The 24,211-nt window shown below is 37.7% G+C and overlaps 1 protein-coding gene across 2 annotated transcripts; it reads left to right on the forward strand.

The window, feature by feature from the left end:
- The first annotated feature begins 745 nt into the window (after nucleotides 1-745).
- LOC110667546 (outer envelope protein 64, mitochondrial) lies at nucleotides 746-11,571 on the forward strand. 2 transcript variants are annotated; one of them, XM_058151228.1, is made up of 13 exons: nucleotides 746-1,111; nucleotides 1,289-1,441; nucleotides 1,582-1,706; nucleotides 2,614-2,739; nucleotides 3,171-3,353; nucleotides 3,564-3,708; nucleotides 5,523-5,691; nucleotides 6,454-6,588; nucleotides 6,668-6,868; nucleotides 8,505-8,632; nucleotides 8,725-8,776; nucleotides 9,752-9,821; nucleotides 11,229-11,571. In XM_058151228.1, the coding sequence occupies exons 1-13, from the start codon at nucleotides 864-866 to the stop codon at nucleotides 11,396-11,398; spliced, it is 1,905 nt and encodes a 634-aa protein (XP_058007211.1). In that variant the 5' UTR covers nucleotides 746-863; the 3' UTR covers nucleotides 11,399-11,571. The 2 variants fall into 2 exon arrangements, with proteins under 2 accessions (XP_058007211.1, XP_058007212.1); XM_058151229.1 differs by having other exon boundaries at nucleotides 747-1,111; nucleotides 11,116-11,571.
- The last annotated feature ends 12,640 nt before the right edge of the window (nucleotides 11,572-24,211 follow it).

Consider the following 24,211-nt stretch of genomic DNA (forward strand, 5'->3'; position numbering starts at 1 on the left):
GTTTTAAAATTTAATTAATTTAGTTCGGTTTATAAATTTTAATAAATTTGATTAATCAATTTGATTCTATTTTAAAATTTAATCAGTTTTATTCAATTTAGTTGTCTCTTCATGATTTGTTTGGTTGGAATTTTAAAATTTTTGATTTTTGATTTTTAATTTTATCGGTTTGATTCGAAATTAAATCAACTGTTTTCACATCCTTGCATAAAAGATATTTTTACGAGTTTTGATTTAAAGAAAGAAAGAAGGAGGTGAACCGGGAAAGAAGAAGGAAAGGGAAGCAATAAAAGCTCTCGGCTTTTGAAGAAGAAAAAGAAAATTTATTTTAAATCATATATTTTTTTATTTTATTTAATTAAATTTAATTAAAATTTAATTAAGTTAATTAAGAAGAGAAAGACGTCTCATGTGATGTTTTCGTTAACTCTTAATGGCTTTGTTGACGTTAGGGTATAATTGGATAAATATTAAATACATAATTTAATTAATAAATTTTTTTAATTTAAAGTAAATTTGTATAAATTTAAAAAATTCAATTTTTTTTTTCATAATAACAGAGAAAAAAACATATTTTCAAAGCTAAAAAAAAAAAAGGAATAATTGGTTAACCTTTTCTTTAGTACCATAACTAGCGTAACTGCGGAGCTGAAACAAGATTCGTGCGGCATCTGCATGGTGGGGCCGCCTACCATAAACCTTGACAACTACTACTCCGGCGCACGATAGCATTGACCCATAAAAACCAAAGTTACCGAAGCCCCAATGAGAGATCAAAAATCCCCTGCTCTGCTTCTAAAGCCCTTCCAAAACCCTTTTCTCATTCTCTCTTTGGATCATTACCTCTTTAATTTATCATTACTATGACCAAGCCGCTGGGTCTGATCAAAGCACATGCCTCCAACCCCAAGTTATGGGTGGTGATCGGTGTGACTGTAGCCGGGATCGCCGTGCTGGCGGAGACCCGGCGGCGGAGGCGGAAGGCGGTGTTGATGAACCGGGAGGACTTTGGAGCATTCGTTGAAAGATTCGAGATTCTTCCTTTCCCTCAGCCTCCTCCTCCAGCCGCCAAGCAGTCTCTATATGGCCTCACATTTGCCATCGAGGACATGTCTGTCTTCCCTCAAATTAGATACACTGTTACTTCATTTTTATATAGATTGCTTGTCTTTGTTTTTGTATCTGTTGTTGTATGTGTAACGGTACCGTTTAAGAATAGATTTTTGTTGAAGAATGAAGAGTGAGTTTTATGATGTTTTGATGTGTGCTGTTGTTGTGGGTATGGCAGATTTGATTTGAAGGATTATGTGACGGGATTTGGGAATCCTGATTGGAGGAGAACGCATGATGTTGCTGAGAAGATGGCAGTGGTAGTGACTGCTTTGTTGAAGAATGGAGCTACTTGTGTTGGCAAGACTGTTATGGATGAATTAGCAATGGGGTAAAAAAAATGCGTTCTTTCTCTGTCTCTGTCTCTGTCTCTGTCTCTGTCTCTCTCTTTTTCTCTCTCTCTGTCTCTCACATGTGCCTGCTTAGGCTAAATTTTGTTGATTTTTTTTTTCTTTTTGTTTGCTTGTTTAGGATAACTGGTGAGAATATGCATTATGGAACTCCTATCAATCCCCAAATGTCATTATTTGTCCCTGGAGGTTCTTCTAGTGGATCAGCTGTGGCTGTTGCGGCTGAGCTTGTGGATTTTGCTCTGGGTAAGTTCATCTGTTTATTCATGGAATATGGTAGCAAATAATAAATTGAAGTGTAAAGCATAGAAAAGTAACATGTTGTTTGTGGCATTTTCAAATAGTGTCATGTGATTTAGGTTTGGACAAATCAATATCCTGTGTTTAAGTCCGTCAGCAAAGTAGGTTCTAAAATTTTAACGCGTTAATGGCTGCAAATGTGGCTGATGATGTGGCGGGCGAAGAAATAGCATCAACTTCAGCAGTCTTTCATGGTGTTAGGGAGTTTGGACCTTCTCTGCTAACGGACTTAACCATAGGCTACTGATTTGTGAAAACTCAAAAAACGGGGCCTTGGTGAAAAATGACTCAAACCACAAGGCACTTTTTTGTACTTTGCCCTAATTTGAATTCAATCAGTTGTGCAAATACAAGGCTAAGGGACCCTTGTTTATAACTTGAGGGTTATGATAGATCATATCTTTTGGATGTTATGTGATTAGAGGACTTGGTTCAATAATTTATATCAAAATTTTCAAAGAACTTATTTGACTTTGAAATAGTTTGAATATCTTAGTGTTAGTATTAAAATTATTAGTGGGAATATCAGTTTACTTGGTAGGAGTCATCTCTGTATTTTTGGTTGTTATGAAAATGGTTAAATATTGAGAAATTTTGTGGTGGTAATACAATAATTCTTAACAACATTTATTGTCATAGTATGTTATGGGCCTTATGGCCCACGACTAGAATATATTAAGGGTTAGTTAACTTGAGAATTTAAAATCATAGGACATTGTTCATTTATAGTTTCCCATATGGTACACTACCAAATACAGATGCATGTTACAGTTTGGAGGTTGGTGAGTTACACTAGGTGATTTTCATCTAAATTATCCAATCTGATTGTTTAAGGCTCTTATCATTTTTACAGGTACTGATACAATTGGTTGCATTAGAATTCCAGCAGCATTTTGTGGTATCTTTGGCTATCGACCATCCCATGGGACTGTATCTATGATTGGTGCTATTCCAAATTCACAAAGTTTGGACACTATTGGTATGGTTATATATTTACATTGTATTGTATGTTATAAAAAAAAATATAGGAATGAGCCTTGCTAAACTTGATATTTAGGAGTTCTAGCTTCGATTGGTGGAGGTCTGCTTGAGCTTACTCAAGCTTAGGTTGAGGCTATAAATAAAATCTCACAATCAAAACTACACTTGCCTTAACAATTGCCGTCAAAAGGACACTATTAAATTAAGACAAGTCCCAATTCAAAATTTAAGAGCTATCAGGTAGATTTATGTGGTTTCTTTTATCATTATTGTACAGGTTTGCTTATTTACTAGTTCCTTGAGATCTTTTAGGACTTCCATTGTGAGATCTTTTAGGACTTCCATTGTTTTCTCTTTGTTCCAGATACCTTTTTTTTTTCCCTGGTTATTCATTAATTCTTTTCTTTTCCCTGTATGGCATTCTAATAGGATGTTTTGCACGTGATCCTTCTGTATTGCATCGTGTTGGACATGCTTTACTGCAACTAAATGCTGTGGAACCTAGAAGAGCAAGGCGCCTCATGTTTGCTGATGATCTTTTTCAGTTGTCTAAGGTTCCCAAGCAGAAGACTGAATATGTTATTAGCAAAGCAATTGGAAATCTATCTGGGTGTAAGTTGAAACAGTCAAATATATATTTTTGGTTATGATTCTGTAATGTTAACATAATAGTTTATTACCATATTGCGAAGACATCGTTACCCAAAATTGTTGCAGGTGGGGAAAAGGCTGGGGGGGGGGGGGGGGGGGCCCACAAGGGGTTGGGGTATCCTATGATTATTTTGTTGCTGAACTTGCTATATTGTTTTGTTCATTGCACAGACCAGCTTCCAAAGCATATGAACTTGGGTCAGTATATTGCTTCCAATGTACCAAGTCTTAAAGGATTCTACGAAGAATCTACAAACCTGCAAAATGGAACATCTGCTTTGAAAGCTATCTCCTCTGTGATGGTTTCATTACAAAGGTATTCAGGATTTTTTTTTTTCCTTTTTTCCTAGGTGTGTGCTTGCATGCAGCGGTTAATTCCTGTGATGTCAAATTGACAAGTTTTGCCGAACAATTTTTTGTAGCTATCTTTTTGACATGTTCTCTTGTTATTTATTACAAGTTTGTGCTTGCATTCCCATTTATTTATTTATTTTTTTTTAATTTTTTTTTGTGGATGTTTCATGGCCATGGTTTTAAATACTTAAGTATCACCCTTTGTATCAGAATTTCAAGGCTGGGATACAATATTCACCATTTCATCTATGGTGATTCAGAAATCATAGGGAAATGCTTTTGACATAGGTGATATGGGCAATACAGTCCGATTCAGATGGTTATTGGCTGTTTTGATTATCTACTGCTGGAGAATCTCACTTGGATTTTGCCATGCAGATTCCTTTGTCTTTTGACCAATGAATAATGCTTTTAAAGGACAAAAAAAACCCTGCTTTCTAGCCTCGTTTGAGAGGAGGTTTTTCAAAGTAAAGGGAGGTTTTTCGAGGTTTAAAAAACTTAAATTTATGTTTGGGAGAGTAGAAGATATTTTAAAGTAAGGTTTTTGAGGTTTTTTAAAACCTCCATTTTTCAAACCACCAAATTGGGGGGTTAAGAAGGTTTTTCCTTTAAAACCTCCAAATACCTTAAAAAACTTTTCCTTCCTCCCAAACGCTAAAAAATTATGAAGGTTTGAAAACTATCAAAACCTTACTTTAAAAAACTTTATGAAACCTTATTTTACTCTACCTCCCTCAAAAGAGAGTGTTAGGTGTTTATTGGCTTGATATCTAGCATACTTGGTTAAATTGTTGATATACTGTTGTTTTAAATCATTTTACTGATGGATTAGAAAAAAATTCGTGGAATTGGTAAATGATTCGGTCCTTTGCAGCCCGATTCATTCCATTTCCATTACACTGTTTTCTGATTCCTTTATGTAAAATCCTGATCATGGCTCCATTAACATTTGGAGCATTGTTTGAAGTCTAGCTGATGTTTTGGCATCATTTGTGTACCCACTGATGGTTTCTTGAAGAAAACTACTACTATAATGCAATATTCCTGGAAAATATGTTGGCGTGCAAGTAATGGTCTATAATGTGACTGCAATTATAATAATTGTTTTGAAGAATAAAGACAAGTGAGTAACTAGACCATCTACAAAAACTAGAATATCATTTACAAAACGTGGGATCTGGAAAAATTATTGTAAATGCCAAAAAAGTATTGTTTTGCAACACCAAAATCTAAGAATCTTAATTTGCCTCTCTAAAATTAGTGGTAGAGGTAATTTCATCTTATTATGTTTCATCTAAATTGGCCAACATTAAAATAGCTTCAGGAGGTATACAACACCAAAATCTAAGAATCTTAATTTGCCTTTCTAAAATTAGTGGTAGAGGTAATTTCATCTTATTATGTTTCATCTAAATTGGCCAATATTAAAATAGCTTCAAGAGGTATATTTCTTCAAGTTTAGCATGAAAGATACACTTTCCATGTTGGTTGCTCGTCAGTCAATGTCCTTGAAAATATGACCTATGGCATGCCTGGTTGTGGTGCTTACCATATTACTTTTCCAAAGATTAAAGGTCCCAGAACCTGGTACCAACCCTGGTTTCTTATTTGCTCTCAGATCAGGCACTATGCCTTTTTTTTTTTTTTTCAAGTTTTCCTTTTATCTCTGCTTGGTTACTATCCTTGAATGTGGACAAAGTCCTGGTGGCATTGCACTTAAGTTGTGGCATTTATTTCATTTGGACTAACGTCTGTAATGCACATATTGCTTTTCAGATATGAATTCAAAACAAATCATGAAGAATGGATTAAATCAGTGAAACCGAAGTTAGCACCTGATGTCTCTAATCATGTTCTTGTAGCTATTAATACTAAATATGAAAACATAAAGACATTGTACAAAATCAGGTCTGAGATGCGAGCTTGCCTACAAAGTCTCTTAAAGGTACATCAACCTTCTTGTTAGTAGTTGTCTTGGTTATTTGTTATGGTTGCTTTCAATTCTAGCAACTGAATATTTTGTTTCCAATATATTGAAGTCTGTTTGCACTTGTGTAACTATCCTTTTTATTGATATTTCATCATTATGCTTTTGACCTTAACAGTGATGTCACTAGGTTTGTGATTCTTTCATGAGTGATTCATGAGAATGGTATGGTAGATAAAAATCCTTTTGCACTTCTGAACCTCATAATATTACTAGAACACTTGGTACATCACAATAGAGTTTGTATCTTATTTTCAATGCAAAGAAGAGTTAAGACGGTTATGCGCAACATAACTCATCATTCCATGAACATTACAAATATTGGAAGGATATAATATAAAGAAGGGCTGGGGGGCATTAGAAATGAAGATAATTATTACCCACTTAACTTTTCTCTGTCAAACTGTAATATGTGATAATTCTCTCTCTCAGGTACAATTACTAGAACAAAAATGCAAACACACTTAGGCTATGTTTGGTAAGGTTTAATAGAATACAATGTAATTAAATTTTCCTTTGACTTCCATTGAATTTCAATGAATATTTAATTATATAGTATTTCATTATGTCTTACCAAATGTAGCCATAGTTCTTGATCTCGTGTAGCTGGGATTAAAGCTTGGTTAAGCTTAGTTTAATTGATTAGTTTAATTGATTGGAGTGTCTGTATCTAAATGCATACCGTCTTTAGGTTTCACAGTCTCTTATCCTTGTTGTCAGGATGATGGGATATTAGTTATTCCCACAGTTTCAGATCCTCCCTTTAAGCTTAATGCAAAGAAAGGGTATTCCACAGAGTCTCGTGATAGAGCATTTATACTATCAGGCATTGCAGGCATGTCTGGGTGTTGTCAGGTAATTTAGTGATCAGGTTACGGTTTAATTTCTATACTGCTTTGCATGTACTCATTGTATGTTTGCATCCCACTGTCAGGTTACCATTCCCTTGGGAAAGCATGATGGTTGCCCGATCTCTGTTTCATTTATCTCGTACCATGGAGCTGATAAGTTTCTTCTTGATACTGTTTTGGACATGTACTCATCTCTTCAAGAGCAAGTTGGCATTGTTTCTAATTTAGCACCGTTTCCAGATACCAATGGAAATATGGATGCGTCTGAACTTCTAAAAGAAAAGGTTAATTTCTGGCAGTATTTTGCTATTTTGAAAATTAGTACGTTATCTTAGATATCAAGGAATAGAGTTTGTTCACCTTTTTGTTTTCTTCCTTTTTTTCCTTCCTCTTTAGTAATCCTTCTTGTTTGTTTGATGTCATTTATGATGTGCTAGCAAACCAGGTTTTTGCTCAAGAAGTACCTTACTACACTTTATGCATAAAATTGTGGGGTTGAAACCTTAATTTGAGTTGTCAGCGAAACTATTTCATTGAACACGTGGCATCCTTTCCTAAGGACCTAAACTGAAGTTTCACTGTTACTATACCTTATAGTAAACCCTCAATACTGTCTAATTTTTCCATTCGTTGTTTTGCTTGTGCCCATTCTTCGCATAGACCAGTGAAGCGACGATCTGTTTGTTCTTTGGCATCTCGTAGTTGGACCAGAGCGCCCTCCGCAACTGCCAAATTCCTCTCTATCTGTTCCACTCTATTTTCCATTTGTGCTTTTGTCATTCACCAAATTGAAATCCTGCAGGTCGGACCAAATTGATAGAGTTAGGAATTTATTCAGAACCCAAATGAGAAAGAATGGAAATATGGACTTTTATTCACTTCTCGAATGAGAACAAATGACAATCAAATGCACTCAAGAACAATAAAGGAAATAACAAGTGGAGCAATCAAGAACACAATAAGAAATGTCCCAATGCAGCAGATTAATGTTTCTGCTTTCCCAGGCAACCCGCCAGAATTTCAGAATACAAAAAAAACACCCCTTTACCTTATCCTCTGTTGTATTTATAACCCAACTAACATTGTCCCTAACAAACTGAAGATAATTCTCTTTAATCAGCAGATTGCTCCTCCCTTGAATTTATCCTTATCTGATTATCTGTCATATCCTTTCCTTTTCTTCTGTAGTAGACTTTTAGTTCTCCTGGACTGTTGTCCTTATCTGGTACGGCCACCTGATTTGTAACAATACTTCTGCTTGATGAGTTTATTTTTAATGCATTCTTGCTAATAACTTTTACCAATATATAGATGTTCTTTATAGCCTCTGTTAGGCTAGGCATGGACTGTAAATTGAGGCCTTGCATTTGCTTCCGATTCATATGTTTTGGAAGTTAAGTGATACAATTGCTGGTGAATGTTGTGATTTGACATTTGACTGTCCTGGAACAAGTCATGAGATCTCTCATGCTTCTGCGTCCTTCCTTTTTTTCCTTCTTCTTTTGGTTCTTTAATAATGCGGTTTTGGTTTATGTAATTAATGGATTGCAAGTGTTGCTGGTTCTCTTTATGGAAATATTGGAGGAAAGACATTGGGTCTGCATAATGTTTGATTGTGTAGTATGATGATGCTTGCGTTGTTTGTGAATGTTTTGCAGTTATTGTCTTTTTGTTGGTTTTTAATCTATGCTTCGTGAAAGTTGCACCAATTACATTTCTGATGGCAATTCCCACCCTTTTCTCCCTCTAATTTATGATAGTTGGCATTCCTTTTATTTCCCCTGCCAAATCTACTGTTGGGTTGCAAGGAAAGTCCCTTGTGTACTAGCTATGAGAAGTCTGTCATTATCGATCAAAAGAAATAAAAATGAAGAAAATTTGTTTATTGGTTTTACTTATTGTGGAAAATTTTTGTTTCAGGGCAATGCAGCATTTAAGGGAAAGCAGTGGAACAAGGCTGTCAATTACTACACTGAAGCTATTAAATTGAATGGGACAAATGCAACTTACTATTGCAACCGGGCTGCAGCTTACTTAGAATTAGGATGGTTCGATTTTTTATCTGGTTTTTGACATGTATTTTTCACTACATTGCTCTGTACTTGGCTGTTCCCTTACCAATTGCTTTCAATGTATGCAGCTTTCAGCAAGCTGAAGAAGACTGCAGCAAGGCAATATCACTTGATAAAAAGGTGATGAGATGAACATTGTAGATGACTTTTCACAAACATTCTATTATTATAGTTGTTTCCTTCTAATCCTTAAATTTCTATTCAACTATAGTGGGAACATGAGGTGAATACAAAATGGTCCTATTCCTGTTTTTCTTGCGCATCAGCTTGTTTTAATAATTTAATAAATTGGTTAGAAGGATGTTACCTGGTGTTTTTCAATGAGAAGGTAACTATTGGTGGATATAATACAAACCTAACGCCTTTGATCTATTTCTAACTAATTAATTAATTAATTTGTTTTATGATGGTTTGTAATGTTAAAATGGGGGACGAATCTGTAGTAGGAGCTGACGCTCTTGAGCATGAACCTACTTACTAACTGCTCCTTCAGTCCTTGATATCTATACTTTAAAGTTATGGACTTTCCTTTGGCTCGCCAAAGATTAGCATGAATACCAACCATTCCACCAAAATGTAGGATTTCACTTTATAGGCTTCACTTTTTTGCATATAATTATAACTACACCCTTGGCATTAATATATGTACTTTCAAATTCAGAAAACAAACTAAAAAGTATATTTGATTTGGCATTAATTGTCATAATTCTATATTGAGATTCATGGTAATGGTCTAGTTTCTCGGCTCTAAGAGAAAATAGTTGATTAAATAATGTTCCTTTTGTTATTTGTGAGTTCCTGTCATTTGTCTTTTGGGAATTTTCTGCAGTTCCAATATCTCTACTTGCAGATTTCCGTCAACACTCCTGGTTGATGACCTACATTTTAATTGTATTACTCTTATGAACTTTGTGACGTAATTTTAAAGACTTGAAGAAATTTTATATTTTAGTGTTTTTCAGATAAGTATGACCAAACAAGATTAATCCTCGCTTATCTCAATATTTACTAGAACAGGATGCAGCATGTGTACAGAAACTATACCAAGAGTTGAATGGAAATTTTGACGATGTTCCATTTCTTTTTTATTTGCAGAATGTAAAGGCATATTTGAGGCGTGGAACAGCTAGAGAATCACTTCTCTTCTATAAAGAAGCTGCTCAAGGTGAGTCATCATTTGAACCTGTTTAACTGTGCTTGCTGTATATTCTCCAAGTTTAGGAAAGTTGCACTAACTTCATCCTCACGTGTGAAATATCAATATTATCTGCTGTAGTTCATTTAGTGATCCACATCTGTGAAGCATAGAAATGCCAATCACTGGCGTCTCCCTGTTCTGGAAACATTTCCAAGATAGAAACGGTGGGACAGGACCATGACACGTTCAGGGCCGTGTCTGGAAAATTCAAAAGTCAGACACTTGTTTCCTTGTAGGAAATGCATTTCTTTAACAGAAACAAAAAAGAAATCCAAATCTCAAACTCAAATAATCCCCAACCAGATTTCCAATCAAACAACGTATTGAAGAAAGCAGAAAACTCGCAAACATGGTCAACTCACAAGCCCATTGCCACAAACACAATCACAACTCACAGTCATGCACAGAGCCACGCCCACGGCCACAAACACAACCCATAGTTACCAGATTCACTGCAACACCTGAGTTCTGCAGTTTGATTCGTGCATCCCAATTCACTTGGGTATGTGATCTGAATCGCCAAAATGAGCGAACCACAAATCATCAAAAATTACTGGGAAAGATGGCAAGGATTTAAGGAGGATGAGAAGAGGAAGGAGGAGGAGAAGAAGCCGAGAAGAAGATGAAGTGCAAATCATCCAAAATTATAGTTAAAAATGGCAAGAATGTGAGGACTGAAGCCGAGCAGAAGAACAAAAGCAGCTGAAGAACACGACATCAAAATAAAAAATTAAAAAAAAAAGAAGGCGAAAGGAAGGTCTAAAAACAACTGACCTTTCAATTGTTTATTTAACTGCAGCTGGCACATGAATTGCTAATCCGACAAGCATATAAATCCCATAAATCCCATTACAGCTTTTTCAATCTGAGCCAGAAAAATGAATTTGTTTATGCATATTAGAAACTTAGTTTCTTGTACATCTTATCCATTACCATCTAGTGTTCTTGCACTGCCAATGAAACAGGAGGTATGTATAGTTCTACTTGAATATTTATTTAACATCATACTTGTTGCCAAAGAAAGCAACCAGGTGGCAAACTTTTGTGAATTTGGGGTGGGTGAGATTAGTGGGGAGAATGGTAGATTCTGCTTATCAAATTTTATGTTCTTAGCAATTGGGTGTCAACAGATTGAATCTATCAAAATTTCAAGAGGATGTTAAATTAGTGATGTTACTCGAGCAGCAGCACAAGATTCTTTTATTCATATTCTATTCCACCCGCATTTCTTATGAGGAATTTCTTTTCTTGGTATTTACAGATTTCAAGCATGCTCTTGTTCTTGAACCACAGAACAAGGTAGCTAGTCTTGCTGAAAGAAGACTCAGAAAACTGATGAGTTGATGTACTCTTTTCTCTTCCCCATTCTCGCAGAAAATGGTACAGCATTATTGAAGATTCAATCAAAGGTGTACTTCTTTCAGTACACACATTTTGGGCAAAAGAAAACAAGAAAGATTGGTGAACCTCTCGGTTTGTGCATAGCTTTTTGTTCTAATCATTGTATTTTAAAGGTTTTTTCGGTTCATGTTTTTCCTTATTAGATGAGATGAAAGACTATAGTGAAAAGGCAGTAGCTAGTGTATGTTTATTGCTCAAATTTGCTTTTTGGTTCAAGCAAGAAAGGATGCAGATTTTCATCACTTGTATTTTAAGATGTACATAGTACCATGACTTTTGAATATCTAATGCAATGGTAGACTCCATTCGGATCCAATATTATGAGTTCCAAACTTATGAATTTCTATTTCCACTCTTAGAAAGTTCAATGCAGAATTTGATTTGGAGTTCTAACCATCTTGATTCATTCGTTTAAGCTAGGACGATTGTGCTCAAGTGGATTGCACCATTGGTCATGTTATATCTTTGGCTTGGTAAGGACGGACTTACTTTTGCGTTTGTGTGTGTGTTTTTTGGGACCCGACCCCCTTGTCCATGGCTTCGGTGCCGATGCGATGTGGCAAAACGGTGAGCACTGATTCAACAGCTATGTGCTGGACCTCTTCTTCAGCGAGTCCCACCCGTCGACGCCTTAAGGCATGAGTCTTTCAAGGCTCAGTGTCTGATTATACTTTGTGATCTTTCTACAAGTTTGTGATCTTTCTGTAAGGACAGGTTATGTGCACGGGTCATGCTACGGAGAAGAGAACTAATTCAGGCTATACTAAAGGGTCGAAAGCTTTCTGAGCTGCCAAAGATCACTGGGTTTTTACCATTGATCTTCACCCTGTCTTAAACAATTTTTTTAGTACATTGAAAATTTTTAAAGAAAAGGGGCTATTAGAGTTCGAATTCTTACTTCTTATACTATTATTCAGATGTTCAACCTTTGAACCATTAATCTGATAGCATCTTATTATAATTAAAACAATTTTTAGCCTCTACTCTCAAGAGCTTATTAATACTAGCCGAATTGTGTAATTATATATGGCTCGGTGGATGGTTCATCCATAATCACTCAAATTTAATCATATGGATCATTTGGTTAAACTATGGTTTAGTAAGCTTATACTGGACGTCCTATGCTTCGGCCATCACTTGGACAAGTTCAGTATTTTCGGAGATACACTCACGACCCAACCTATGGGCCGGACCGGCACTAGGACCTGCGCCAACCTAAAGCCCCCGAGACCGTAGTAAGCCTAACTATTTATTAACCCAACTCTAAGGCCCATTTAGGCCCAATTTCAAGAAAACAACCGGACAGAGTCCGGCCATAAAATGGACCTTTCAACGGGGATTTTTTGACTCACCCGACCTGTAAACACAATAATAATCAATTGGGGAGCTCAGCTCACCCTCCACATACTCATATTATCATAAAAAAAAAATGGGAGCTCAGCTCCCTCATCCAGTCCATCAAACATGCATGTGATAATAATTTTACAGATCCAAAATAAGAATTCACATTACAGACCCAATTTAAATAAATATTTCTAGCACATGCAGAAATTCTAAGATTAAATAAAATTACATAAATATTAATAGACAACCTGCGAAGGAGAAAAGCAGGTTAACCACAATAAAATCCTCCTATAGCCTAAAAAAAATATTGAACAGGAGTGAGAGTTCGACTCAGAGAGTAAAATATCAATTTTAACCATAATTTCTATAACTATCTAAAGCTAATGCATCCTGTAGAGTGAAATGCAACATCAGCAACAAATTCACAGCATAACAGCAAAAAGGTAATTTGGAGCACTCACACACCCAGTAATATCAATCATAATATATAGGAGCTGATCCCATATACAGCTCTCTTAGATCCAACCTGGTGCCAGCGAAGAACTCAAGCCGGACTTTCGCTTAATAAACCAAATCGGGGTCCCAGCGAAGAACTCAAGCCGTGACTACCCTCGAAGGACCGGGTCCCAGGGAAGATCTCAAGCTGTGTCTACTTGTCCTATCCATAGTCCACACCACATCACACGCACGCCAACGCACGCACACTGCTCTAAATTATCACAACAACATACATGACACTTTCACAGTTATGAATGCAGCATAAATCATGCCTAAAGTTTATCTACATAGATATACGCATATAAGTGATGTATGGGCATGCTTGAACATATAATAATATCGAAATTACAATTAAAATTAATATTTTACTCACAGACTTGACAGCAATCACTGTGGCGGCTGGACGGAGGAAGAAGGCTGTCCCGGCTCACTTGACAATTACATTACAATTATTTAATACAATAGACTCAATACAAACCAAGAGAAAGACCAAATACGTCCTAAGTCGTGCCGAAAATCCGGCAGAGTCTCCCCTATACCTAGGACCTACCCAACCTGCAAAAGGGCTCAAAACACACTTCTATATTCACAATCCATATATCCACAACTCAATCACATCACACAGCCCCTCCTGGGCCCATCAAATCAGTCATCCATCACAATATGTAAAATTTCAATTTAGTCCTTATAATTGATCATTTTTGCAAAAACTGCGCAAACAAACTCTAAAAATTCTAAAATTTTGCCCCGCGGTCCTTAGCAATATTACTAGGCTATTGCAAAAAGAATCATAATTTTCTAAGCTACCACGAATATTTTACGGATTTTTAATCTCATTTAAGCACTAGGAAATTACAAAAAAGCAAGGTTCGGGTTTACCTTTGCCGATTCCGACTTCTGGAACGCGCTCGGGATGTCTGACAATGGTGGGGTAGCCAAAACCTCGATATAATTCGGAGACTTTTCCGGTAGCGAGTCTGTCTGGCTGGAAATTCACAGACCTAGACAACTGTCGAATTTTCACGAATTGAGGATACCTACAGGAAGCCCATAACACGGGGGTTAGTATAAAATTTTTATGAAATTTTCTAAGCTCATTTAATGCTCAGAAAAACACTGCGAAATTCCGTGGAACCCACTGAAAAATAGTGTAGAAAATTTTGAAATTTATATCCCCGCGAAGCTCTCGACGAATGGAGCGCTTTGGTACTCTCGGTTTTTTCGTGGGGTTTACGGTTTATGAGAAATCTAGCCCAAAAGTGAAAATAGGCTAAAACTTCCCGGGCAAAAATCGGACAAATCGCTCGATGGATTTTGGTGTTCTTGGTGTTTATGGAAAGCTCTCGACGAGTAGATGAGTTTAGACACAAGACCCGGTCTGATTGGTGGCCGGATCGGCCGAATTTTGGCCGGAAAGTCGAAAAGTCGCGCGCGCGCAATGGGGCGTTCACGCACGTTTTCTGGCTGCCTGGGGCGTTGGCCGGCTGTGGGGGAGGGGTGGGGCGGCGCGCCGGCGAGCTGAGGTGGCAGGGGAGGTGGCGGCGCAGCAAGGGGAGGAGGGAGGAGAGAGAAAACGAGAGAGAAAGGGAGGAGGAGAAATGCGCGCGGGAGAGGAAGAAGAAGGCCGGTCCGATTCGGCCGGTTCGATTCAGAATACAAAATTTTGAATTTTTACTCTGTTTGGGACCGAAAACGAGGTCCAAAAATTACAAAAAAATTTCAGAAAACTCAGAAAAATTCGTAGACTCCAAATATATTTTTAGTTTTACCACGTGGTCTTTAAATAAATTTTTAAAAATCATCAAAGTTTATATTTTTGAAAAATCGAACCCGATTTTTAAAAATCCGAAAAATCTCAAATAATTTCTTAAAATTTAAATAAAATTAAAATATCAATATTACTTATAAAATAATAAATTTAAATTTTTTGGGGTGTTACATTCTTCCCTCCTTACAGAAAATTCGTCCTTGAATTTTATACAAGGCAGAATAAAGTACATAATTACACATTGAATAGATAAGGGTACTTGCTACGCATGTCCCGTTCTGACTCCCAGGTGCACTCTTCCACTGGCTGGCTCCTCCACAAAACCTTAACCATAGGGATCTGTTTTGATCTTAGCTGTCTCACTTGGTAGTCCACTATGGCTACAGGTTGCTCCTCAAATGTCAAGTTTTCTTTTAGCTCTATTACATCCAGCTGTAGTACATGAGAAGGATCAGGAATGTATTTCCTGAGCATAGAGATGTGAAACACAGGATGAACGTGAGAAAGGTTGGGTGGTAGCTCCAACCGGTAGGCAACTGCTCCAACTCTATCAGTAACCTCAAAAGGTCCGATACACAGAGGTGCCAACTTGCCCTTCTTTTCAAATCTCATGACTCCCTTCATTGGAGAAACCTTCAGGAATACATAGTTGCCTACTGCAAACTCCACAACCATCCGTCTGGGGTTTGCATAACTCTTCTGCCTACTGAAAGCTGTTTTCAATCGTTCCCTAATTAAAGGAACTACCTTTGAAGTGTACTGCACTAGGTCTACATCATGCACCTTCGCTTCTCCCATTTCCGTCCAACACCGAGGAGACCTACACTTTTTTCCATATAATGCCTCATAGGGTGCCATCCCTATGCTGGAATGGTAACTGTTGTTGTAGGCAAAGTCCACCAAAGCTAGCTGATCATCCCATTGACCTCCAAAATCCAAAACACTCATGCGAAGCATGTCTTCTAGTGTTTGGATTGTCCTTTCGGACTGTCCGTCTGTTTGAGGGTGGAAGGCCGTACTGAAGTTCAACTGTGTGCCAAGTACCTCTTGCAACTTCCTCCAAAATCGAGAAGTGAACTGGGGCCCTCTGTCAGATATTATGGAAGCCGGAACTCCATGCAATCTGACTATTTCTCGAATATAGAGTCTGGCGTACTGTGCAACAGAATATGTAGTCTTCACAGGCAAGAAGTGAGCTGATTTGGTTAGGCGATCTACAATTACTCATATCGAATCATATCCTCGCGTGGTACGAGGCAGCCCAGTCACAAAGTCCATGGTAATCATTTCCCACTTCCATTCTGGGATAGGGAGCTCTTGCAGCTTCCTTGACGGTCTCTGGTGTTCAAACTTCACCTTCTGACAAGTCAAGCACTTGGACACAAAGTCTGCGATGTCTCTCTTCATGCCATTCCACCAATAGCTATCTTTCACATCATGGTATATCTTAGTGGAGCCTGGGTGGACATTGTACAATGTATAGTGTGCCTCTCGCATGATTTCATTTCTGAGATTGTCCACATCGGGCACACATATCCTAGAACCTTGCACTAGGGCGCCATCATTGGCAAATCCGAACTCACCACCTTCACCTTGCTGTACCCTTTCTATGATTTTCATCAATTGTTGGTCTCTGTGCTGGGAAACTCTAACTCTGTCTCGCAAGTCTGGCCTCACTGAAAAATGAGCCAACAATACCCCCTCATCTGAAAGATCTAGGATTAAACCTTGATCCATCAACTCATGTACTTCCTGAATCAACGGTCTTTTCTCTGCTGAAATGTGTGCCAAACTGCCAGCAGATTTTCTGCTCAAAGCATCTGCTACTACATTGGCCTTCCCAGGGTGGTACTGGATGGTGCAATCATAGTCTTTCAGAAGCTCCATCCATCTCCTCTGTCTCAAGTTTAAGTCCCTCTGCTGGAAGATGTACTTCAAACTCTTGTGGTCAGTGTATATCTCGCACACTTCACCATACAGGTAGTGTCTCTAAATTTTTAGTGCAAAGACTACAGCCGCCATTTCTAAATCATGGGTGGGGTAGTTCTGCTCATGCCTCTTCAGCTGCCTTGAAGCATAAGCCACTACTTTTCCATTCTGCATCAAAACACACCCTAAGCCAACTCTGGAGGCGTCACAGTACACGGTGTATCCTTCACCGCTCATAGGTAGTGTCAACATAGGGGCAGTGGTTAGACACTCCTTAAGCTTCTGGAAACTCTCCTCACAGTCATCTGTGCAAATAAATGAAACATTCTTCCGAGTTAACTTAGTTAGGGGAGCCGTTATCCTGGAAAAATCTTGCACAAAACGCCTATAGTAGCCAGCTAGACCCAGAAAACTTCGCACCTCGGTATCGCGTAGGCCTAAGCCAATCGATTCTGACTTCAATTTTCTTGGGATCCACTTGAATGCCGTCAGTAGAAACCACGTGTACTAAGAATGAGATGCTTTCTAGCCAAAATTCACATTTTGAAAATTTGGCATATAGCTGGTGCTCCCTCAAAGTCTGCAACACCATTCTCAAGTGCCACACGTGTTCTTCCTCGGTCCAAGAGTATAACAAAATGTCATCTATGAATACGATGACAAAACGGTCCAAAAATGGCTTGAACACCCTGTTCATCAAGTCCATGAAGACTGCTGGTGCATTAGTGAGTCCAAAAGACATCACCAAGAACTCATAATGACCATATCTTGTTCTGAATGCCGTTTTGGACACATCCTCATTCTTGATTCTCAACTGATGGTAGCCTGATCACAAGTCTATCTTGGAAAAGAATCTAGCCCCTTGGAGCTGATCAAACAAATCATCGATCCGAGGAAGTGGATACTTGTTCTTCACAGTCACCTTGTTCAGCTGTCTATAGTCAATACACAACCTCAATGACCCATCTTTCTTTCTCACAAATAGAACAGGAGCACCCCAGGGTGAAGTGCTCGGACATATGAAACCCTTGTGCAAAAGCTCCTGTAGTTGCTCCTTCAGCTCTTTCAATTCTGCTGGTGCCATCCTGTAAGGCTGCATTGATATGGGGTTTGTACCCGGCACAATATCAATGCAGAACTCTATTTCCCTTTTCAGTAGCAACCCTGGAAGCTCTTCAGGGAAGACATCTATGAATTCTCTGACAACAGGAACATTTTCCATGTTGACACCTTCTACAGATGTATCTCTCACTAATGCCAAATACCTTTGGCATCCACGCCTCAACATTTTTCTAGCACTAATTGCTGACACCAAATTATATGGAGCCACGCTCCTGTCACCATCAAAGCTAAACTTTTCCACACCGGGTATGCAGAAATACACCTTTTTATTCCTACAGTCTAAAGTGGCATAATGAGTTGCCAACCAATCCATCCCCAAGATTACATCGAAATCCATCACTGGTAAAGGAACCAAGTCTGCTGGGAGGATCTTTCCATCCACTACTACTAGGCTACCCGGAAAAACTATATCTACATCTATGTTGTCACTAAGTGGGGTAGCTACCGACAAAGGACATTCTAAGGTTGTAGGGCTTCTACCCAATCTCATGGCAAACACAAGGGAGACAAATGAGGGCGTAGCACCTGGATCTATCAAAACACGAGCCTCATAGGAACAGACTAGAAGAATACCTGCCACAACTGCATTTGAAGCCTGAGCATCCTGATGGGTCAGGGTGAAAATCCAAGCTTGACCCCTACCTTGAGTGGCAGAACCCTGATACTGACTTCTACCTCCTAATCTACCTCTAAATCCACGTCCCCCTTGTCCTCGGCCCTGTTGGCTACTGAACTGACTGCCTGCCATGCTGGAAGCACCCGGATACAATTGACGACGAACATTTGCAATAGAACCCTGTGACCCCATCTGTGGCTCACTGAACACGGGGCATTCCCTAGCAAAGTGACCTGGTTGGCCACACCTGAAGCATACTCCTGAACCTATCATACAAGGTCCTAAATGTCCTCTTCCACACTGTGCACAAGATGCCAAGGAGGATCCTGACCCAGACCCAAAACTGCTGTACCCTGAACTGTGACCACTGTTGGATCCGTACCCTGGTCTGAACTCTCGAGGTTTATGTCTAAAACCACTCTTCTTGTTCCTACTTCTTCCTCTGTAATTACTCTGGCCACCACTATCCGAAGTACCCATGTGGGGAACACCTGAAGAACCCTCTGCTCTGTTTTTCTTTGCTCTTCCGCTGTCATCCACAGCATAGCTAATCTCTATCTGTCTGGCTCGATCAACTACCACATCAAAAGACTAATCAGACATCATGGCCAGGTTTGCATACCTCCTATCAAGCCCCTTTAAGAACCTCTTCACCTTTATAGTTTCTGTAGCTACTGCTGTAGGGGCATATCTGCTCAGTTCCAGAAATTCTGTAGCATATTCATCTACAGACCTGCCATTCTGTCTTAAGGCCTCAAAGGCCCACTGGTTTTGGTCTCTGAAACTTTCTGGTACAAACCGGTTAATGAACAGTTCCACAAACTGAGTCCACGATAAACCCTCCATCCGAGGTAATATGTAGTCATTCATCCATTGTTTAGGCATAGGCCCCATGACATGCTGCATACACTCTATAAGTCTTCTATCACCAATCAGCACTCGTTTCTGCACTGTCATAGAATCCAAAACTGATATGCATCGTCTGACACAGCATAAGTACCAGGCACCAACTTTTTGAAATTGATGATCTGTTTGTAAGATTCTCCTCTGGGTGCGGTGGACTGCTGCTGCGGTGGACTGCGCCATATAAGATTGATCCTGAACTGGTGGCAGCTGCTCTTCTACTTGAGCAGCTCTAGGCCTCCTACCCCGCCTCCTTGGAGCAGGCGCCTCATCCTGTGCTGACACCTCGTCAAGCATATCTGGTTCTGGTGCAGTGGCAGCTCTCCTGCTTCTACACATTTTTCCTAAAATTCAGCAGCATTAGCCCACAAAATTCAAAACTACACGTTACACAGCTCTATGACTCATATTTACACACAATATATAAAGCAGAAACTAGAAGCAAAGATGACAATGCAAGACGAATGTGAACCCTATTTTCCGCATGTGACTCCTAGTAGACTCTTCCCAACACTTTAGACAAACATTCCCTAAGAATCTGGAGCCTAAGATCTGATACCACATTTGTCACGACCCAACCTATGGGCCGGACCGACACTAGGACTTGGGCCAACCTAAAGCCCCCGAGGTCCGTAGTAAGCCTAACTATTCATTAACCCAACTCTAAGGCCCATTTGGGCCCAATTTCAAGAAAACAACCGGACAGAGTCCGGCCATAAAATAGACCTTTCAACAGGGAGTTTTTGACTCACCCGACCTGTAAACACAATAATAATCAATTGGGGAGCTCAGCTCACCCTCCAAATACTCATATCATCATAAAAATAAATGGGAGCTCAGCTCCCTCATCCAGTCCATCAAACATGCTTGTGATAATAATTTTACAGGTCCAAAATAAGAATTCACATTACAGACCCAATTTAAATAAATATTTCTAGCACATGCGGAAATTCTAGGAGTAAATAAAATTACACAAATATTAATAGACAACCTGCGAAGGAGAAAAGCAGGTTAACCACAATAAAATCCTTTTGTAGCCTGAAAAAAATATTGAACAGGAGTGAGCGTTTGACTCAGAGAGTAAAATATCAATTTTAACCATAATTTCTATAACTATCTAAAGCTAATGCATCCTGTAGAGTGAAATGCAACATCAGCAACAAATTCACAGCATAACAGCAAAAAGGTAATTTGGAGAACTCATACACCCAGTAATATCAATCATAATATATAGGAGCTGATCCCCTATACAGCTTTAGATCCAACCTGGTGCCAGCGAAGAACCCAAGCCGGACTTTCGCTTAATAAACCAAATCGGGGTCCCAGCGAAGAACTCAAGCCATGACCACCCCCGAAGGACCGGGTCCCAGTGAAGATCTCAAGCCGTGTCTACCCGTTCTATCCATAGTCCACACCACATCACACGCACGCCAACGCACACACACTGCTCCAAATTACCACAACAACATACATGGCACTTTCACAGTTATGAATGCAACATAAATCATGCCTAAAGTTTATCTACATAGATATACGCATATAAGTGATGCATGGGCATACTTGAACATATAATAATATCGAAATTATAATTAAAATTAATATTTTACTCACAGACTTGACAGCAATCACTGTGGCGGCTGGGTGGAGGAAGAAGGCTGTCCCGGCTCACCTGACAATTAAATTACAATTATTTAATACAATAGACTCAATACAAACTAAGAGAAAGACCAAATACGTCCTAAGTCATGCCGAAAATCCGGCAGAGTCTCCCCTATACCTAGGACCTACCCAATCTACAAAAGGGCTCAAAACACACTTCTATATTCACAATCCATATATCCACAACTCAATCACATCACATAGCCCCTCCTGGGCCTATCAAATCAGTCATCCATCACAAAATGTAAAATTTCAATTTAGTCCTTGTAATTGATCATTTTTTCAAAAATTACCCAAACAAACTCTAAAAATTCTAAAACTTTGCCCCGCGGTCCTTAGCAATATTACTAGGCTATTGCAAAAAGAATCATAATTTTCTGAGCTACCACGAATATTGTACGGATTTTTAATCTCATTTAAGCACTAGAAAATTACGAAAAAGCAAGGTTCGGGTTTACCTTTGCCGATTCCGACTTTGGGAACGCGCTTAGGATGTCTGACAATGATGGGGTAGCCAAAACCTCGATCCAATTCGGAGACTTTTCCGGTAGCGAGTTTGTCTGGTCGGAAATTCACAGACCCGGACAACTGTCGAATTTCCAAGAATTGAGGATACCTACACGAAGCTCACAATACGGGGGTTAGTATAAAATTTTTACGGAATTTTCTAAGCTCATTTAATTCTCGGAAAAATACTGCGAAGTTCTGTGGGACCCACTAAAAAACGGTGTCGGAAAATTTTGAAATTTATATCATCGCGAAGCTCTCGATGAGTGGAGAGCTCTGGTACTCTCGGTTTTTTTCGTGGGATTTACGGTTTGTGAGAAATCTAGCCCAAAATTCAAAATGGGCTAAAACTTCTCTGGCAAAAATCGGACAAACCGCTCAATGGATTTCGGTGTTCTTGGTGTCTATGGAAAGCTTTCGACGAGTTGATGAGTTTAGAAACAAGACCCGGTCCGATTGGTGGCCGGATCGGCCAGATTTTGGCCTTAAAGTCGAAAAGTATCGCACGCAAGGGGGTGTTTGCGCGCGTTTTCCTGCTTTCTGGGGCGTCGGCCAGTCGTGGGGGAGGGGTGGGGCGGTAAGGGGAGGAGGGAGGAGAGAGAAAACGAGAGAGAAAGGGAGGAGGAGAAACGCGTGCGGGAGAGGAAGAAAAAGGAAGAAGAAGGCCGGTCCGATTTGACCGGTTCGGTTCGATTCGGCCGGTTCGATTCAGAATACAAAATTTTGAATTTTTACTCTGCCTTGGGACAAAAAACGAGGTCCAAAAATTCCAAAAAAATTTCAGAAAACTCAGAAAAATTCGTAGACTCCAAATATATTTTTAGTTTTGCCACGTGGTCTTTAAATAAATTTTTAAAATTCATCAAAGTTTATATTTTCGGAAAATTGAACCTGATTTTTAAAAATCCGAAAAATCTCAAATAATTTCTTAAAATTTAAATAAAATTAAAATATCAATATTACTCATAAAATAATAAATTTAAATTTTTTTGGGTGTTACATACACCCACGAATAATCCCGAGATCCAATCTTTTGCTGATTTCGGATTGAAGGTGATCATAAGAATGTTGCCAATAGCCTCTGGTGGCTCTATTATTATATGGTCTATATATAGGTGTTCACTCTCAGGCTTCAGGTTTATATGTGAAACTCAATGCCGATTCAATGATTCTCTTTCTTTACAAGCTCTTTGTAAACTTACTTAGACATCGAAATGATTGCTAAAAGTCACCTGACCCCTATTCTATTTTGTAGAATTCAAAAGATTCACGGCAACATAAGTTGTATTCTTTCAACGTATTTAATTTCAATGGATGCAAGTTCTACCTTGCTTAAAATTTTGCCAAAACTCTGAAAAAAGTTTGTAGAACGAATATCTAAACATGTACATCTATCAAAATGTCAAAAATAGCATGTTACAGTAACGAAAATTTCAAGGGAACTCTCATGGAATGTTTATAGAATCCATTTGCTTATATGTTAATTCCATGCATAGTTGGATCCAGGTGGGGTTGATAAATGAATTGGGTTAATTAATTGTATCGAGTGAATTTTAGATTGATAATAATTGATTATATTATTTGCTAGATGAATGAGTTAAACTACTTATTAAATTAATCTTTGAGTTATTTCGAAACGATTGCAAATTTCAATGGTATATAAATCCCTTAAATCAGATTGATCTGAATCTTATTAATATATTGCATTAAGGATTTTTTTTACTTATATATGATTTACTATGGACTTAAAACATAATTTACTTATTAAATATATAAATTTCATATATTCATCATTAATCTAGATAAAAATTTTCTATCCCGTCAAATTTTATCAAATATATACCATGAAAAAGAAATTAAGAATGCATTTCGTTATTTCAATTGCAAAGTACATTACAAATTAATATCGTTTAATAATATGATAGTATAAACTTGAAAATTCTAAATATACACATATATATATATATATATATATATATAAAATAGAAAAATATTTTTAAAAATCTGACACATGACATTATTTTTTATAGTATTACTAACTAATTAATACGTCGTATTCTTTTTCATAATATTGTCACGTGACATGTGAGTTATATATATCTTATTAATATGATAATAAATAATTATTATAAGATAACTCATATGAACTTAAATATTCTAAATATGTATATATAAAAAGTAAAAAAATATTCTCAGAAGTCTGACATATGACACTTTTATACAATATTATCACGAGATTAATATATAATATTCTTTTTTATAATATTAGCATGTGACATATAAGTTATAGTTATCATATTAATATTATAATAAATAGAAATTATTATCAAGTAACTTATATTATATAAATATATTTATATCTATATTATAAATAAATAAATTTTAATTATTTATATTATAAAATTTTTATTAAAAAATTTAAAAATAAAAATAAAATTTAAAATAATTAATAAAAAATTTAAAATATTATTATTTTTAAATATTAAAATTAAAAAATATATAAATTAAAATTATTAATAATAACGTACGTTAATCAATTCTCTAATAGAATTCTCTCTTTAATTAATTAATCTGAATTTAGTATTGTTAAAATACGGTTGCAACAGGTAG

This window comes from Hevea brasiliensis, chromosome 8 (assembly GCF_030052815.1).
Source record: "Hevea brasiliensis isolate MT/VB/25A 57/8 chromosome 8, ASM3005281v1, whole genome shotgun sequence".
Classification (NCBI taxonomy): Eukaryota; Viridiplantae; Streptophyta; class Magnoliopsida; order Malpighiales; family Euphorbiaceae; genus Hevea; species Hevea brasiliensis.

Coding starts and splice junctions, on each gene's coding strand:
- LOC110667546 (XM_058151228.1), top strand. CDS start 864: ATGACCAAGCCGCTGGGTCTGATCAAAGCACATGCCTCCAACCCCAAG. Junction 2,740..3,170: donor ACAAAGTTTGGACACTATTG/GTATGGTTATAT, acceptor GCATTCTAATAG/GATGTTTTGCACGTGATCCT. Junction 8,777..9,751: donor CAATATCACTTGATAAAAAG/GTGATGAGATGA, acceptor TTTTATTTGCAG/AATGTAAAGGCATATTTGAG.